Raw genomic sequence first — 19,619 nt, 5'->3', positions numbered from 1 at the left:
ATTAAACAATAAGGCTATTTTAAAACTTTGATGTGAAAACGTGATATGCTATTGATTCCCACACACACACATACATATTAGAAAACTCTACAATTTCAGATTTTATCTAAGTATGGGAAAAATGGGGCAATGGTGGTAGTGAATACTTTCTTTTTCTTTCTTCTTTTCTCTTCCTTCCTTTCTTTTAAAGACAGGTTTTCATATAGCCCAAACTGGCCTCCAATTCTCTATGTCATCAAGGATGACCTTGAGCTCTCGACTCTACAAGGATGCACCACTACACCCTGGGTTTTTGCAATACTGGAGAGAAATTTAAGTCTTGATGCATCCTAGACAAGTGCTCAATCAATAGAGCTGCATTCTACTCCCCCAGCCATGAAAAAAATCATTTATGAGACGGTTCTTTTAAAAAGAAGATATGACTTATATGAGTGTGTCTGTCTGTCCATAGGTATCCACAGAAGCCTATAATATCCTGTATCTGTATGAATGTGGCACCTGTCAATAAAAATCTGATGACCTATAGCTTAGGCAGGAAATAGGAGGTGGCACATAAAGTATTCTGGGATAGTACCAGGTGGGAGATGTAGCCGGGAAGATGTACGGAGACACATGGTCGGGGAATAGGCCAGTGGAAGAATGTAGATTAGAACAAATGAGTTATCTTAAATTATGAGCTAATCAGAGAAGAGCCTGGCTATATGACCAAGGTATTTGTCAATATATTTTGAGTCTGAGTCTTATTTCTGGGAGCATGGAACTGGGTTCTTCCAGACTTCACTTTTATAGAAGTCAGAAGGGGGTCTTCTATCCCTTGGAGCTGTAGTTCTTGGTGATTATGAACTGCCCACCACCGAGTCCTCTGGAAGAGCAGCAAAGGGCTCTTAGCTGCTTAGAGCCTTCTCTCCAGCCTCTATGTGAGGTTAAAGGACTAGCAGAAACTTTCCTCCAAGTTAACATTGTTGCTAACTCTACACCTGAAAACCTTCCCTAAGTCTTTGTGACAGCATCCTAAGTCAGCAGAGGCAAGCACAACTGTAGTAATTAGATACTAACTTAAGCATTTCAAAGGCAGGTCCTTTACTGGCTCCACTTTTGGTCAAAGTAACCAGTACTCTATCATAGTATTGAAAAGAAGGGTTGCTCTTAGGAAAAAGCTGATGGCATCTACAGGTAAACTTCAGAATATGTACATTAACTATGGATGTGACCATTACAGCATCTTTCTTTTCTTTTTCTTTTTTTTGGGGGGAGGGGGTGGTGGTGGTGGTGAGGGTTGTTTGCTTGTTTTTGAGACAGGGCCTCTCTATGTAGTCTTAGATGGCTGTGATTTACAGAGATCTTCCTACCTCTGCCTCCAAGGTTCTGGTGCTGGGATTAAAGGTATGGACCGTCACGGCCAATGCCATCCTTTTCCAGTTCTTAACAGTCTACTTTCCCTAAGTAAAGAACGCCCATGTGCGTTACAGGCTGATACATGCTGCCCAGAAACTTGGAAGTGCCTGCTTTATAACACAAGCCTAAGTCATATTAAAAGTTCTATGACAAACCTGCTAAATTTTAAGTCCCACCGTGATAGTGCCACCAAGGTAAGAGTCACAGGTGTGTAACGTAGGCCACGGCTGGAGGGGAAACTGTTTACTAATGCTACTAAAGTTTTAAAAGAATACCTGCAATCCACTAAAAGACGGGACAAAATAAACCCCTTCAGAGTCTTCCAGGCTCAGGGCCATCTTTTCAGTCTCCGCAGCGTCTGTGAAGAGATCTGCAAAGACAAACACAGGAACAACCGTAAAGCAAAAGCAGGGGAGGGACAACCGGAATCACATCACACACCAGTACAAGGAGGGCCCCACAAATTAGGACTAGAACATAAAAAGCTCTTCATGTAAATCAGTCAGCACAGAAGGCATTCTGACTGCAAGGGCTTACAGCAAAGGTTTAGACAGGGGAGACCACCCTGAAGGTCCTCCTCAGTAAGTTCTATACATAGCAGGCCTTATTCTTTTCCTCAGAGTTATCTGGTTAAGTTGAAGAAAAATCCATTTCCGCCCCTTTGGTTTTTGATCTTGCTGTTGTTTTTGTCATAATACATTATTCTCATTACATTACATTATATATAGTGATACATATCTGTAATCTCAGCACTTGGAAAGCTGAGACAGGAGAAGCACCATAGATAGGTTCAAGGCTAGCCTGGGCTACACAGTAAGATCCTATGTCAAAGGCAACAAAGAGACAGAACGTTATTCTCCATGCTGACTGATTCAATCTGGCTTCTCTCTGGCCCTCTGAATTGCTCTGTTTGGCCTCGTACTAACTCTGTTAATAATAAATAAATCTGTTCTAATCTTCTGGCTCCTTCTCATTCTCTGGCTCCTTCTGTCTTCATCGGTGTCTAGCTTGTTCTCTCTGCAACCTGTCTCTGTAAAACTCTCTCAGGAAGACCTCCTCCTCTCTCTGCACTGTCCCTCTCCTCTGTCTCCTTGTGAGAACTGGCATAGTCTATTCTGTCATATCTTCTCTGACTCTTCACTTTGCTATTCGACATCACTTTCAAACATGGGCACTTTCTCCTACAAACTAACTTCACCTTCGTTGCTTGGGATTAAGGCATGTACTAAGGACTAAGCCACACCACAGCTAGAAACAGGATTTTCCATTAAATAACAAATCTCAGGGTTCACCTTGTCATCAAACATCCTGAAGCATGAAAGCACTTGCCAAGTCTAATGACCTGAGTTTGATCCCCAAACCTCCACAGGAGAACTAACTCTCTCAACATGTCCTCTAACCCCCAGCACGCATGGTGGCCTGTGAGCATTCTTGCACACGTACAATAAATAAGTGGAAGAAATGTGTATCTAGCAGCTGGACAGACTGATGTGTGCATCCTAGCATTTAGGAGGTAAAGACAAGGGACTTAGGAGTTCAAGGCCACCTTCAACCATGGAGAGATTTTGAGGATAATCTGGACTACAAAAGACTTGTATCCAAAACAAAAATGCTAATCATGTTTAATTTTCATAATCAGGATAAGACATGCAAGATCAAAGCTAGACATCTGGCTGTGTGCCTTAACTCCAGCTTCCAGTTGAGTGTTTTTAGGGGATTCCTGAGTGAGCCAACAAATGGGTCTCTGATTCTTGCTCCTTTTCCTGGATTATCCCTTCGGTTTGTCTTGTCCAATTTTAATCTTGTTTTGTCTTACATTTTATTACCTCTTAGAAGACCGTTTTCTTTTTTCTTTACTCCCCCCCCCCCCCCCCCGACAAGGTCTCTTAGTGTAGTCCTATGGTCCTGGAACTCCATCTGTAGAGGATACAGGCATTAAAGGTGTTAGCCACCTCCATGCTGAGTATTTACTAAGGGGTGGACAGGATGGGAGGGGGAAGGAATGGGAAGTGGAAAGGGAGAGGTTTTAGGTCGCACACCCGGACAAACAGCTAACTGAGGACTGGCTGCCAGCCTCCCTCGGTCCCTCCCTGTGAAAGTCTTGGCTTCCCAGCACTTTCCACTCCTACCCCGAGTGCCACTGCCCTTCCCCCAGCCATTCTGGCTGCACCGTCCGGCCTCCAGTCTTGCTCCGCCCCTCTTCTCTCCACCTCCCCCTCCACCCCCCACGGCTAGGTTGTGTGGACCCTTCCAGATGCCTCTGGCTGCACTGTCCACTTATCTACAATAAACTTTCTCAACCCATACCTAAGAGCGAGCGTCCTCGGTGTTTTCGTTCAAGGGGAAACTAATCATGATATAGTACAAGAGAAAAAAAATTTCAATAAAAGGGAAAAACAGTGGGGGAGAACAATGTCAGGTCAAGGGCACATGGGAAAGGCTTCCTTCCCCCTTCCTTCCTTCCTTCCTTCCTTCCTTCCTTCCTTCCTTCCTTTTCCCTCCCTCCCTCCCTCCTTCATCTCTTGCGATGCAAATAGAAGCCGTGATAGAATGTGCTCAGCAGAGGGAGAGTAAAGCGCACTGCCTAGACAGAACACCAGGGCGCAGCCCCTGCCAAACTATCAAGGAGACCCCTGAAAAAAGGCATTCAAGATACCTTGTAATGATCTTTTTGAAAGGCTGCCCAAGCAAAGAAGATGTAACCACAGATTATGAACCAGTCACTGGGAATAATGCTCTAAACAGAACATCGCCAAGACTGACCACCAGGTGGCACTACCGAGAGACAGATCCAAACAGCAGCGCCAAAGCTTGGAAAACAGCAAGGACAATGGAAACAGCCCAGGGGCGGTGAGGAGTTGGCAATCTCGGCCCATCCAAATGTACTGCCAGAAGAACAATTTAAGGGGCTGCAGGGATGGCGCAGTGGTTGAAAGCACTTTTTGCTCTTGCAGATGACCTGGGTCCAATTCCCAGTTAACATGGTGCTTTCCACCCTCAATGACAGACTGATCTGATGTGTAAGCCCGGCTAACCCCGCGGGCGGGTTTCGGTCAATGTTTTATCCCAGGCTGACCTGGAACTCACAGTATCCTCTCCTCACCGTCTCATGTGCTGAGATTGCAGGCATAAAGAACTCAACTCCGCTAATGAGACACACTTTCTCTCTCATGGGAAGGAGCTGGAGAGCAGGAGCCATTTACTTAAAGTAAACAGTTTGGAACGTGTACTCACAAAGGAGTCTAATGGGGATTACTTGGGGCAGGCAGATACAACCAGAACTAGCAATTAAAACTGATCTTGCTAAGAAAGACGTCCCCTGACCTTTGTCAGATGAGGGCGGTGGAGCTGAGAACTGCCACCCCTGAAGAAGAGGAAAAGCATCCGGGCATGCGCCGCCCCCCGCCCCCCCCCACTTCCACTCCTCCTCAGTACACGGACCACTCCTCAGCTAAAGGCCTCCCCAGCTGACCAAGCATCCTAATACTTTATTCTGCATCCAGAAACCACTTTGTTTCCGAGACAGACCTTTTCTGTGTAGCCCTGGCTCTCTTGGAACTCCCTCTGAAGTTCTGGCCCTGAACTCAGAGATGCACCTGCCTCTGCCTCCTGAGAGGAGGGATTAAAGACGTGCACCACCACTGCTAGGCCTGCCTAACCACTTCTAAAGAAGCCTCTGACCCTCTTGTAGAAAGCTGTGTCTACTCAGCAGTTAGCACTGATCCATATGTATACAGTAAATATTTGTAAATACTTAGGAATGGAAGTAAGCATTGCCGAGGATTAACCTCAGAGCCTTAAACGTGCTTGGGACACTCTAACAGGCACTATAATATCCCCAGCCCTCTGTTTACCTACCTACTGTTCTCATAGACAGGGTCTCACCAGGACTGGTGCTCATTATGTAGCACGGGGTAGTGAGCCCTCCAGGGAGCTGATGTGATGGTGGTACCCTCACACCCACACCCAGTGGACTTTCTTACTGCTATGTTATCCAGGCTAACCTTGAGGAAATCGTAGGGTAAAGCAATTCTCCCATCTCCAGGAGCTATGCCTAAAGACACACACCGCTACACCCCCGTTAGTATTCCAGACAGTTAGTGCATGTCCTTCTGGAGACTGGGACTTCCAAGAGGGCAGGAATGTCATCTGTGCCAACCAACATGCCGTTCCAGGCACATCCTGATCACTCACAGATGTTAAATGTTCCTGAGACGGAAATAATAGACACTGAAGGGGGAAGGGTGTGGCAGGGGAGCAAATCAGAAAGTCTACAGAAAGGCTTGTGGAGAACTGTGAAAGGAAGAAATAAACTTGAAATAAGGATAGATAACGGGGTCTCTATGCAGCCCTGGCTAGCCCAGAAACAGTGGGGATCACCTAGCCAAGGCTGCAGGGGTGTGTGTGTGTGTGTGTGTGTGTGTGTGTGTGTGTGTCTGTGTGTGGGTGCGAAAACAGGCACGCATGCATGATCATGCCCAGTTTGATGACAGACTTAGAAGACCTTAATTACCTAATTCTGGGTTTTCCCACTTATTTAAGGGTAGAAGGTGGGAGGAGGCAGTAAAGATCCATGGCTTGGTTACAGCCTGGGAGAAGGGTAGGGTTACTCAGCCCTGTTTTCAGAATACAGTTTAGGATTTTTTTCAACTTACTTATAGGTTCTCAGAGAGGGACACATTCAAAGAAATGCTTATTTTTATGTAGATTTAAGAAAAAGGGAGCAAGGATTAGCTACAGAGGGACTGAAACTGAAAGGTAAATCTTCAACAGACTGCCTTGTTCTCTAGTTGAAACAATTGTTGCATTTTCTGCCCAGAGCTGCCCAGAGGCATGGTACTGGTCTCCGCAGGGCTTGTCGCCAATCTGAGCTAGGAGTCCTGGGGCCTTTCCTGGTCAGGGTCCTGGCTCTCTGTGAGCCCCAGCCCAGCAGACCCACAAAGAGTCTGTAACAGGCATGTGGTGTCATATGGAACTTGGAATTCAGTGAATGTGAGATTGAGTAGTCTGGGTTTTTCTTCCTATCTCGATGGGGGTGAAACTGAGAAAGCATTAAGTAATAAGAGAATATGTAAGCTATATTATTTTTATTTCTGATAATCTAGAAGGGTTTTGCTGTTGTTGGTTTTTTTTTTTTTTTTTTTTTTTTTTTTGGTTTTTGTTTGTTTTGTTTTTATTTTTACACAGAATTTCTCCATGTACCCCTGGCTGTCCTAGAACTTAGCACTGTAGACTAGGCTGGCCTAGAATTGTCAGAGAGATCTGCCTGCCTCTGCCTCCCAAGTGTTAGTATTAAAGGCATGCACCACCAAGTTTTCTAGAACGTCAAAAATATTTTTTTAACCTTACAGCTAGCGTTCTTACCCATTGAGCCACGTCTCCAGTTCCCAAACTTTCTTTTCGGTATGGCTAGGAGGAAGGTTTTTTTATTGTGGATATAGGAGAAGAGCCAGAAGCATCTGGAATTGTCCAGAACAGGGAGATAAAGAAGTAGACTGAATGTGGTCAACAGTCTGGACCTGGTGATGGGAAAAGCAGGAATGGAGGGACATGGGGAGAGCAGGGGAGAGCAGGAGAAGAGAGGGGGGAGAAAAGGGGAGAGCAGGAGAAGAGAGGGGGGAGAGCAGGAGAAGAGAGAAGGGGAGAGCAGGAGGAGAGAGTGGGGAGAGCAGGAGGAGAGGGGGAGAGCAGGAGGAGAGGGGGGAGAGCAGGAGAAGAGGGGGAGCAGGAGAAGAGAGGGGAGAGCAGGAGAAGAGAGGGGAGAGAAAAGGGGAGAGCAGGAGAAGAGAGGGGGGAGAGAAAGGGAGAGCAAGAGAAGAGGGGGAGAATAGGGAGAGCAGGAGGAGAAGGGGAGAGCAGGAGGAGAGGGGGAGAGCAGGAGAAGAGGGGGGAGAGCAGGAGGAGAGGGGGAGAGCAGGAGAAGAGGGGGGAGCAGGAGGAGAGGGGGGAGAGCAGGAGGAGAGGGGGAGAGCAGGAGAAGAGGGGGGGAGCAGGAGAAGAGAGGGGAGAGCAGGAGAAGAGAGGGGAGAGCAGAAGAGAGGGGAGAGAAAAGGGGAGAGCAGGAGAAGAGAGGGGGGAGAGAAAGGGAGAGCAAGAGAACAGGGGGAGAGTAGGGAGAGCAGGAGGAGAGGGGGGAGAGCAGGAGGAGAGGGGGAGAACAGGAGGAGGGGGGAGAGCAGGAGGAGAGGGGGAGAGCAGGAGGAGAGGGGGGAGAGCAGGAGAAGAGAGGGGGGAGAGAAAGGGAGAGCAAGAGAACAGGGGGAGAGTAGGGAGAGCAGGAGGAGAGGGGGGAGAGCAGGAGGAGAGGGGGAAGAGCAGGAGGAGAGGGGGGAGAGAAAGGGAGAGCAAGAGGGGGAGAGTAGGGAGAGCAGGAGGAGAGCAGGAGAGCAGGAGGAGGGGGGAGAGCAGGAGGAGAGCAGGAGAGCAGGAGGAGAGGGGGGAGAGCAGGAGGAGAGGGAGGAAAGCAGGAGGAGAGGGGAAGAGCAGGAGGAGAGGGGGGAGAGAAGGAAGAGAGGGGGGAGAGCAGGAGGGAGAGCAGGAGAAGAGGGGGGAGAACAGGGGAGGGGGGGAGCAGGAGGAGAGGAGGGAGAGCAGGGGAGAGCAGGAGGAGAGCAGGGAGAGCAAGGGAGAGGGGGGAGAGTAGGGACAGCAGGAGGAGAGGGGGGAGAGCAGGAAGAGAGGGGGAGAGCAGGGGAGGGGGGAGCAGGAGGAGAGCTGGGAGAGCAGGGGAGAGCAGGAGGAGAGCAGGGAGAGCAAGGGAGAGGGGGGAGAGCAGGGGAGAGGGGGGAGAGCAGGGGAGAGGGGTAGAGCAGAGGAGAGCAAGAGAAGAGAGGGGGAAGAGCAGGGGAGAGTAGGGGAGGGGGAGAGCAGGGAGAGCAGGGAGAAGAGGGGAAAGCAGAAGAGAGGGAGAGGAGGAGCAGGCGGAGCAGGGGGAGGACAGAGAGAGCTAAGCTGAAATATCAGGGTTAGGAGGAGAATGAGTAGCTGAGGGGACAGAAGCCCATAACCTGGGGGCAGGGGGGTGGACACAGGGGAGAGGCTGAGGGTTAGGATGCTTGCATGGGCTTTGGTACACGGAGGGAGCCTGGAGGCCACTGTGCTTTGGGATGCTTGCTAATACACATCTGTCCCTTCTGCCTTTTGGTATTTGAGGAAATGGAGTTTCCTTTGGGTCTGACAACATTTTTGGGGGAGAGGAGGGGACATAGAATGGCTGCAGTGTCCTGTGTGGGTGGCAAAGGACATTTCTGTATGATTCAGCTCTCTCCTTCCATCATACATGTTCCAGGACAGCCAAATGAGTCATCAGCTTGGCAATGGGGCCTTTACCCCTGAGCCATCTCACTGGCCCTTCCCAGGTTTTTAAAGACACATGTCTAAGGGTGTTAAAGGAAAAGCACTTAAAGGACTTTAGTGATACCCGAGCACTGAGAATCTTTTTTTTTTTTGTATAAGTAACTATAAGTAAGCGTTAATGATCTAAAACAAAGAGCCTCAGGGAAGCTGAGAACCCCTTGCCTGACCTCCCTAGTCTGCCCCCCCCCCCACTAAAAAAGCCAATTGTAAATGAAAACATCTACAGGAAGTTAGAAAACATCTGGGAGACTCTGACAAGGACAAAGATAAGAACAGGAGAAAAGAAGAAAAAAAAAAAAAGAACATTTCTGCCTTGGCAGAATACAAAGAATAGATCTGCTGATGTAATTTTCCACCACAATAGTTCCCTTTTCTGCCTTATAAAATTCTTACGGCCCCACATCCTGCTCCTCTCCACATCCTAAAATGACAGTCTGCTTCAGCTGGGGTCAGTCTCCTTTACTTTTCTCTTCCCAAAGCTTCAATCCCCACACAATATGCCCATAGCTCAGGGTGCAGGCCATAGAGGTGGGTGGGCAGGAATGTGGTCCCACAGTAGAGTGATAGCCTATCTGTGCACAGTTAAGAGTTTGACCCCAGGGAAGGGAATAAAGGGGGAACAAATGACTTGGTCCCCTCCTCCAGACACTTAGTGCATGTCTTTCTGGAGACTGGGACTTTCAAGAGGGCAGGACATGCAGTTCCAGGCACACCCTGACCACTCACAGAGGTTCTGCCAACAGAACTTCTTTGTTTTTTTTTTTTTGTTTTTGTTTTGTTTTGTTTTGTTTTTGTTTTCGTCAACCAGATACAAATTATCTGGGAAGAGGAACCTTATAGAGCAAATACCTCTATCAGATTGCCCAGAGGCAAGTATGCAGAGCATTTTCTAGAAGGATTGATGTGGGAAGGCACAGCTCACCCCTAGGCAGAGATTGTCCTGAGTTATATAAGAACTCAGGCTGAGTAAGTAACAGGAAGCAATCTAGTAAGCAGCATTCCCCCTGTCCCTGCCTCAGTTCCTGCCTTGGGTTCCCAGGACTGTGACCTGGGACGTGCAAGCCACATAAGGCCCTCCTTCCCACAGTGTTCTATCACGGCAACACAAAGCAGACTAAGATGGCTATGTATGCCACAGTTTGTGTACAAAATTGGAGTTGCAATATACAGGCTGTTTGGGAAAAGGGCAAAACCAGAGACTGGCATAATGGCCCAGGGGGTGAAAATCACCTGTCACAGCTTTGCTGACCTGAGTTCAATCCTGAGGACCATGATGTTATGAGTGAGACCTGAGACCTGACCCCTCACCTGCTGCTGAGCCTAACAACCTCAGCTTGATCCTCAGGAGAGACAGACAGACAGAAAGTCAGAGACAGAGACACAGACAGATAGGACAACTGAGCCCCAGCTCTTGGATTGTCCTTCCTCCCCATACATACACACATAAAATAAATAAAATGTGATTTTAAAAAACATGGCCAGGAGCTGGTGGAGGCACACATCTTTAATCCCAGCACAGGGAGGCAGAGGCAGGTGACTGAGTTCAGGGTCAGCCTGATCTACAAAGTGAGTTCCAGGACAGCCAGGGCTACATAGAGAAACCCTGTCTCAAAAACAAATAAGTAAAATAAATAAGTGAACATACACACACACACACACACACACACACACACTATATGGTGTGAATGCTTTTGATCTCAGAGGTTAATGAAGCAGGCAGATCTCTGTGAACTCAGGGTCAACCTGGTTTACATAAAGGGGGGTCCCAGGCCGGCCAAAGCTACACAGTAAGACAAACAAACAGTAAAAAATAAAGAGAAATGACTCCTACAAGTAATCTCTACTACACCATGGAACACACACACACACACATACTAAATAAACATGTAATAAAAATTCTTAAAGGCCAAACTACATGAAACGCTCACCAGCTGATAAACAGGTAAGCCATGGTTTATTTATATGGTGGAACATCATTCATCAATGAAATCGGTAATTACTGATACAAACCCGAACATGAGTAAACCATGGAAACGTTTTGGTGAAAGATGTCATTTACTGCAGACCACGTGACCATGACAATGAACTGTCCAGAATAAGCAAATCCAGAGACAGAAATCAACTAATGGCAGCAGCTTTGCCACGAGGAGGCGGAAGACAGATCAGAGCTAAGAGAGGACGGCTGCCCACAGCAAGCTGCTTACCTTATGTGAGACCGTAAGAAAGCTGCAGTTAGGCTACCACCATGTCAGACTTCTCAAAGTGACTGAATTATACAATTTGGGAGGGAATGACAGGATTTTTTGAGGTTGTCAAACTCACTACGTGGCTGAGGCTGTTCTTGACTCTTGATCTCTCTGCTTCCATGTCATTAAAAAAAATGTTTTAAACACATTGTGCACGTGTGGCCCCATGCGCGGAGGTCAGAGGAGAACTTGTGGAAGATGGTTCTCTCGGGATTGACTGCAGGTCTTCCAGACTTCCTCCTTTGAGCCATCTGTTAGTACTTCTCTTGTTTGGGGCTTTTCTGGTTTTTGTTTTGTTTGGAAACAAAGTCTCACTGTAGCTCGGGCTGGCCTGGAACTTACTGTGTAAACCAGACTGGACTCAAACTTATGTCCATGCTCCTGCCTCTGCCTGCTTAGCAGCTGGCCTTAAAGGTGTTCACCACAGCACTGGCTTGTTCCTTGTCAATTTGGTCTAGCCATCTGCTAATAATGGCTCCTTTGTTTGTTGGTTAATTGGTTGGTTTTTCCAGACAGGGGCTTGAAAACGTAGCCCTGGCTGTTCTGGAACTCACTATGTATGTAGACCAGGATGATCTTGAACTCAGAGATCCACCTACCTCTGCCTTCGAAGTACTGGAATTAAAGGCATGTGCTTTTAAAAAAGACACTATGTCTGGCTGCTGCTAATGGTTCTGATCCCCTTGTTTCTGTATGTTGCTTGTAGTCTAGCTATTCCTATACATTCTGGTGCTCTATACTCAAATTTACCTTTCTACCCTTCCTTCCTATCTTTCAAGACTAGATCTTACTATGTAGGTCATTCTGGTCTTGAACATGTTATGCAATTCAGAAGACTTCAAACTTTGCTTCCCAAGTGCTAGGATTAAAAGTATGTATGACTATAGCTTATTTTCGATCGCATGCCCCCCCCTTCTCTTTTTGTGATTCCTAGTTTTAATACCTAACCTTTACCAACCCAAAATTTGAAAAAAAGAAAGACTATTCTATATTTCGCCTAGTACATATTATTTTATCTTAATGTCTCATTTGAATGGTCCATTCTTTGGCTATTGATCTAAAACCATGTGGCAAATTTGAATTCAATTTGGCCTGTAGATTTTGTTTAAGGGTGACTTACCTAATTTTTGAGCCCATACTATAGCAGTACCCGTGTCTCCTGCATTGCCTTCAGCTAAACACACAAGTTCTTGCCCAATCTTCCATCCAATTAGTGGATAAAAGCCTTAGAGAGTAAATATACAAGTGAACAATGGAAGTCAGACAGCAAATATACAACTCAGTGCAGTAACAACCATAACATATAAATAACCACAAAATGCCTAGGCACTAAGCCTGTGGGAGTTCAAACCCCAGCCTTCACTAGGTGTGATCTTACAGTCTCTGGACCTTCAGCCTTCATTTCTGCAAGTGAAAAGAAGCCCACCCTAGAGAGCAGTTAACTTGTCTGCATAACCAAGTTAACTCATAAAGGAAACTCCATAAAGCCCAGCATACAGTATGTACAATACATGCAAAGGGTAGGCCTCTGTTTTCATTTTTGGGTTTTTTTTTTTAATTAGACTACATTTAAAATGTACTTTAAACAAAATAGAACTAGAAAAGAAAGACTGGGAAGGAGGACAACATTTGAAATGTAAATAATTAATAAAAATAAAAGAAAGATGTATGCATTTTAAAGAACTTTTGCACTGTGCAGAAAACCAAATGTTTCCTGCAGTAATGATATGCCAGTCCATAAAATGTTAACCGAGTTCTCAATTTAACATTTTTCAAAGACAAGATCTCACATCTATAGTAACACGTAACAAGTATTACAATGGCATTACTGTTCTTGTTTGTTTTGCTGTTGGATGGCTGGTCTTGGTTTGGGGAACAAGGAATTGAACCGAGGACCTGGTGCACCACTGAGCTGTTAGTTTTTAATAGCTACGGGTACATCCATGTCTCTAGAAATAAAGCAATAAGTATCTTCATTGCAAAGTAAAGGCTACTAGAGATCACGTAGCCAGAGCACTAACTACATTGCTGTGTTTTCTTGTGGTCTCCAAGCAGAGCCCTAAGTCAGGACAGTGGAAAACAGTCAGCACTTTCCTAGGCTTGACCTCTCCAGCCAGGGGAAAGGGATGAGGCTGTGGAGTGACGGCAGGAGAATGGATTTTAAATGCATCTTTGAGCATGCTGAGGATGCTGGGCAATGGTGGGACCTGCCCCTGATCCCAGCACTCACGAGGCAAACGCAGGTGGATCTCTGTGAATTCAAGGCCAGCCTGATCTACAGAGAAAGTTCCAGGACAGCCAGGGCTACCCAGAGACAAAGCTCAGTTGGAAGTGTCTAGCCACCACACAATTCTCTGTGTTCCATTGCCGGCACCATGTAAGCCAGGCACGGCAGCGAAGCCTGTAACCCCAGTACTGGGGAAGCAGCAGCTCCAGGTCGTCTTTGTCTATATGGCAAGTTCAAGGTCAGACATCGACACATGAGACTTGCTCTCAGAAAACTAAAAAGGCCCTAAATATGTATTGATCATTAATCGGCAATTATTATTCTCCCAAAGTTTCTAATGCACAGAAAAAATAAATTAGGATTGTAGTTCAAGGCATATAATACTTGCTAAGGCCCTGGGTTTGATTCCCAGCAATAGCACACCAAAATAAACAAACAAATAAATAAACAAATAAATGAGAAAAAGAGAGATTTAGACTGTAATAGTAAATATTAAACAAATACAATATGTAATACAAATAAATATTTGGAAAGCTGACCAAAATGGCCTAATCCATCTGTTATGTCGTTGTACTAATATCTTTGGGTTTTGGGTTTTTGGTTTGGGTTTTCCAAAGACAGTTTTCTGTGTAGACCTGGAACTTCCTCTGTAGAAAAGGCTGGCCTCCAGCTCAATTGGCTCTGCCTGTCTCTTCCTCCTCCTGAGTAAATAGAATTAAAGGTGTGCACCACCACCATCTGGCAACATCTTTATTTTTAATATTGCTAATTTAATTATTTTAATTAATTAATTTAAAGACAATGGTGATTAACTAGCTCTATTAATAAAATAAATGAAAGAATATCCTTAACATGAAATGGGGACTTGGTGTGTGATATGCATCACATACAAATACGAATGTAAGTTTATCTAACTAACAAGATTATTTACCTCCATTAACATGCTGAAGGGTTTTTCCGGTATTGATATCCAAAAATGTCCCAGTTCCCATGGTTAACTTCACATCTCCTGTCTCGAAGCAGCATTCTCCAAACATGGCTGACTGCTGGTCACCGACCTGCCAAGATGTCTGACTGTCAGAAGCACACTGTCCCAGTGCCTTCCATTACAGTTCACTCCCCATTTACACAATTCTCATGATTACCTATTTCACTCACGTTCTCCAATTCCTTAAGTTACAAATAAACCCAAAGTCAACAGTTGCATAGTACCAGGGTCTCTCTGGGCCAGCACTGTAGGCAAGTGACTTGTCCAAGGGCTTCTGGTGCCAAACTAGCTCATGACTTTTATAAACAGGAGGAATTTTAGAAACGTCAGTAGAAAAAAAGGCACTGAAATAGTGTGCTTTCTCATTTCACCTTAGAGGTTTCATCGCTTTGTCAGACAACCGAGCTCACAAATTTACTTTATTAAGCGTGACAGAGGTACAATTAATAAAATTAGAAGTCTTAAACATGTTTATTGCTTAAAAAGATTACAATGTTGTTACTACGGCTACATATAAATACACATAAAGATACTTAACGTACTGCAATGTTGCTAATCAACCCCAAAGCGTCACTCGTGCTGGTGAGCACTCTACACTGAGTTCCACCATGTTTAGTCTTCTTAGAGACGGGTTGCCATGTTTACCAGGGTAGCCTAGAACCTCCTCTCTCACCTCAACCTCCTGTGTAGCTATTAAACACACACAACGTCAAGCACTTACCCTGTCTGTACATTGTCATGGTCACTAGCACTATATTAAACAAAGAAATAAAATGAAACTAGGGATGGCAAGATGTCTCATCAGATAAGCACATCTGTGCTAGACATGACACCCTGAGTTTGATCTTTGGGACTTCCAGGTGGTAGAGAGAAGCAACTCTTAGAAGTTGCCCTCTGACTTCCACATGTATGCCCTGGTGTGCAAACACACACACACACACACACACACACACACACACACACACAATGATAAATATTTAAAAAATAAAATAAGGGCTGGAGAGATGGCTCAGTGGTTAAGAGCACTGACTGCTTTTCCAGAGGTCCTGAGTTCAATTCCCAGCAACCACATGGTGGTTCTCAACTACCTTTAATGAGATCTGATGCCCTCCTCTGGTGTGTCTGAAGACAGTTACAGTGTACTTATATATAATTTTTTTAAAAAAGAAAGAAAGAAAAAAAAGAAAAGAAAAGATAAAACTCATGTAGTAAACCCTTTTGAGGCCAGGCATAGCTGAACACACAACCTCAACATTGGAGACTCTGAAAGGATCTTAAGTCAGAGGCAAGCCTGGACCAACAACAAGATCCTGCCTTAAATAATAATGACGATGATGATAACACCACCTGGACATGGGAGCACATGCACGAAGTCCCAGCACTTTGGAGACTAAGGCAGAAAGACTGTTTTGAAGTTGGGGCTAGCCTGGCCTACATTGAGATTCAAGGCCAGCCTAAGCTACATAATAAGACCCTGTCATTTACAGTAAATAATTTTACTTCTCCCCCTCTCCTTTTGACTCCCTGGCTAATGTGAAGAGTCCATCTGGGGACAGGGGGCCTCCACCCCATGTTTAAGCTGCTGTAGGAAAAAAGGTCTCCTGAGGGTTTCCAGCATGGCATCCTAAAGGTTTGTAACTTTGTACTCTCTCCTCTGGCCAGAGAGCTAGAGTTCAACAGTACAAGAAACCTTAAAAGCAAAACCCAGGATTTTTGGAGTGGCTCAGAGTTAGAAGCATTTGTTGTTCCTGCCAGGGACCATGGTTCAAATCCCAGCACCCACTCAGGAGTTCACAACCGTCTGTAACTCTAGTGGCAGGGAGATCAAATGTTCTCCTCTGGGTTCTGCAGGTGCTGCTCACGTGTGGTGACTGACATACATGCGGGCAAAACATCCAAACACATAAAGTAAAGGTAAATCGAAAAGGAAAGAAACCCCAGCAATTATTCTGTCCTCAGACCAGCAAGCTGAGGGTTTCGTAACACCCAGCCACAACCTTATCCTCTAGTATCAACGGCTGCCTGCTGATTTTCTGATGGAACATAAACTGTTTCATGGCTGCTGTTAAAGCTGAAGCATCTACAGAGGTGGTCTGCTACAGAACACAGCATCCTTAGAGAATGTAAGCGTCCTTATCCAGAGAACGCCTCTCATTAGATACACAGCCCTTTTAACTTAAAAGAAAAAGTAAAGAGATACTAGACAGAATGTGTGTTTCTTCTCCAGTGCTGATATGAACCTAGGGCGTCTGGTAGCAAACACTCTAACACTAACATTAAGAACAGCAGGGTCTTACTGTGTGGCCCTGGCTGTCCTGGAACTTGCTATGTAGACCAGGCTGGCCTCAAACTCACAAAACCTACCTGCCTGTGCCCACGTGACTACTGGGATTAAAACTGGAAGCCACCACAACTGGCCCTGGCATTATTCTACAAAAGACAATCTATTTCTCTTAGAGCGAGGCCCAACTATTCAAACACATTTATTTACCTCTTGCACCCCACCCCCCACGTCTTCTACTTACCAACGCAACAACTGGTATAGGCACACCAAATATCTCTTCATCCACTGTTCCAAAATTATAGCTTCAAATAAGATCGATGAGAGAGTTAGTTGTAGCTCTGGACATACTCATCCAAACTGCTTTTTCACATATTCCATAAAGTTACAGAACAGCTGCAGAAGCGTGTTTTTGAAAAAAATCCCTTTTTCCAGCAAAGAGAATTCAAAGGCACCCGTGTGGGTCTGTCTCTGGTGCTTATTTACCTTGTGTCCTTCACAGGAGGCAGGATAGAGAGTGGGATGGAAACCATGGTGGCTATGAGTCTACTCCAGCGCATCTGTGCAGGAGAACATGGCATCAGGATATGCACGCTTAAACGCCTCACACCTCTACCCATTCCAAAGCATCACATAAACACATACAAGGGTTCTCAACTACGATCAGTTAAAGAAGAATCTAGCTGCATTACAGAAAAGCTGGTGATTCAAAAAAGAGAAAAGTCTTACCGCATATGGGTCAAAAAATCCAGTGGTACTGGCATTCGAATAATCCGTGCCATAGGAAGATCCTAAATTTACATTAGAAATAACACACTTATTATCAGGAAGTACAAATTGCCCAACCTTCCTAAAATGGATGTTTGCAGCATCCACGTGTCCAGGAAAATGCCCACCTAACCTTTAGAAACCTTTAAGTGTTTTCTTTTGATTGGAATGTTACTTGAAGTTTTCAAAATTACAATTATGGAAGTGTCTTGTGCACGTTGTGTTATCGCAACACACACGTGCAGACAAGAGGACAGCTTCACGGGTCCCAGGGACCAGATCACCTGCTGAGCCTTCTCACCCCACCCCCTTACATCCACCGTTCATGCCATGTGGGTTCTAGAGACTAAACTCTATTGTATACACAATGCTTGTATACACCGTACTAGGCTAAGCCATCTTACCAGTCCCTGAATGTTACAAAAGCAACTTTACTGATAAAACCTTAGATCCTGAGCTTTAAAGGAAGAGGTGTCAAGAGGCTAGGTGATGCACCTCACCCTCACACACCCCCTGAAGTATACCCAAGCGTGGTGTCATCACGATTGCATTTCTGCCAATCTTAAGGCTAGATTTATTCACTTCATTTCATGTGTATTCGTGTCTGGCCTGCATGTATGTTTGTGTACCACATGTGTGCCTGGTGCCCCTGGGAGTCACAAGAGGGCATTGTTTCCCCTGGAACTGGAGTTAGACATAGTTGTAAACTAACATGAGGGTCTTTGGCAGTTAACAGCTGATCTACTTCTCCTTCCCAACCCCTCCCCCTTTAAAGTTACATACACAGCAATGTTTTTCATATGTCACTACTCTGTTCTCATTTGTCCCCAGTCTTCATATCCAGTCTGACTTTTCCCTCCTTCCCCCAGACAACCTGTCCTTTTGACATGATGGCACACCCTGTTCCCATCCTTTAAAAACCTCTCCCTTCTCTCATGGTCCTCTGGCTTATTGACCCAGACATGGACAGACAGACAGACAGACAGAGACAGACTCAAATATAGATTCTGAAAATGGGAGATAATGTGGAATTTTTTCTTCAGAGTCTGGGGTGTCTCACTTAACGTGATTTCCAGGCCCATTCATTTTCCTGCAAAGGTCATGACTCCATTCATTGTTTTTAGGGCTGAATAGAGCTCTGTATTTTGTGAATGTGCCACATTTTCTTGTTATTGATTTGTGCGCTGGTGAACTTCTAGGCTGTTTTCTTTTCTTGGCTGTATGAACAGTACAGCAATAAACGTGGATGTGTAGGTATCTCTGTGGCATGAGTCCTCCAGTTACATACCTGAGTGGTAGGGCCAGGTCACATGGGAATTCTCTTTGTACTTTCTGAGCTTCCGTACGGATTTCCATCAATGGCCGCACAGCGTACCTTCCCAGCAACAGCAGCGAATCGGGCTCTTCTTCCTGTGCCATCCCTAGCATCTGCCGCCATCTGTCTTCTTGTTTCTGCTTTTTGTGTACTTTGAGACTAGGTCTCTCTCTGTTAACCCTGACTGTCCTGGAACTTGCTATGTAGACAAAGCTAGCCTCAAACTTGAAGAGATTCACCTGCCTCTGCCTCCCAATCGCAGGGATTAAAAGCCTGAGCCACCGTACCTGGCTTTCTTTATCTTCTTGATGACAGCCATTCTGATCTGGGTGAGACGTCATTCAAAGTAGTTTCAATTGGTATTTCCCTCAGGGTTAGCATATTGAAGACTTTAAAAAGTAATTATTAGTCGTTTTTTATGGTGGGGGCAGTTGTGTGAGATTATTTTCCCTGCTTAGTAGGTTGTTTCTTTGCTTAAGCAATGGTTTCCTTTCCTTTGTTGTGCAGAAGTTTTCATCCCAAGCAATTCTATTCACCAATTAATGAGATTATTCCTGTGCTAATAGGACACTTTCTGGAAAGTCTTTGCCAATAACATAACCTGTTGCATTGTGCCCATGTTATTTTCTAGAAGTTTTCGTTTCATCTTACAGTAAAGTCCATTAAAGAAAAAAGATTTCTTTTTATCTGTCTGTGTATGTGCACACATATGACACAGGTGCCCATGAAGGCCAAGAGAGGGTGTGGGATCCCTGGAGCTGAATTTCCAGACTGTGTGAGTCACCTGATATAGGTGCGAGTGTTCTTAACCAGCCAGCCATCTCTCCAGACCGCTTCGGTTTTGGCTACAGAGTTTCTCTATGTAGTCCCAGCCATCCTAGAGATTTGTATGTAAACCTGCCTGTCCCTGCCTTCCAATTAAAGGCATTCTAAAAAGAATTTTTGTTTTATGACGTCTTTCGCTCTGTAGACCAGGCTGGTCTTGAACTCACAGTGATCCACCTGCCTCTGCTTCAGAAGTGTAGGGACTTCAGGAATGCAGC

At 45.4% G+C, this 19,619-nt stretch overlaps 1 protein-coding gene across 1 annotated transcript in view; it reads right to left on the bottom strand.

The window, feature by feature from the left end:
- GK5 (glycerol kinase 5) overlaps window positions 1-19,619 on the bottom strand; it is a gene marked incomplete at both ends in the record, with an annotated part of 50,599 nt that overhangs the window by 7,731 nt on the left and 23,249 nt on the right. The window contains 6 exons of the mRNA XM_080934924.1: window positions 1,671-1,765; window positions 12,118-12,222; window positions 14,156-14,282; window positions 16,738-16,798; window positions 16,980-17,053; window positions 17,223-17,284. Coding sequence (XP_080791050.1) covers window positions 1,671-1,765; window positions 12,118-12,222; window positions 14,156-14,282; window positions 16,738-16,798; window positions 16,980-17,053; window positions 17,223-17,284 — 524 coding nt within the window. The remainder of the gene's footprint in view (window positions 1-1,670; window positions 1,766-12,117; window positions 12,223-14,155; window positions 14,283-16,737; window positions 16,799-16,979; window positions 17,054-17,222; window positions 17,285-19,619) is intronic.

The sequence above is a fragment of the Micromys minutus genome (assembly GCF_963924665.1).
Source record: "Micromys minutus genome assembly, chromosome: 21".
Classification (NCBI taxonomy): Eukaryota; Metazoa; Chordata; class Mammalia; order Rodentia; family Muridae; genus Micromys; species Micromys minutus.
Note: the sequence above shows the minus strand (reverse complement) of the source record. Positions and strands in the feature narration are given on the sequence as shown.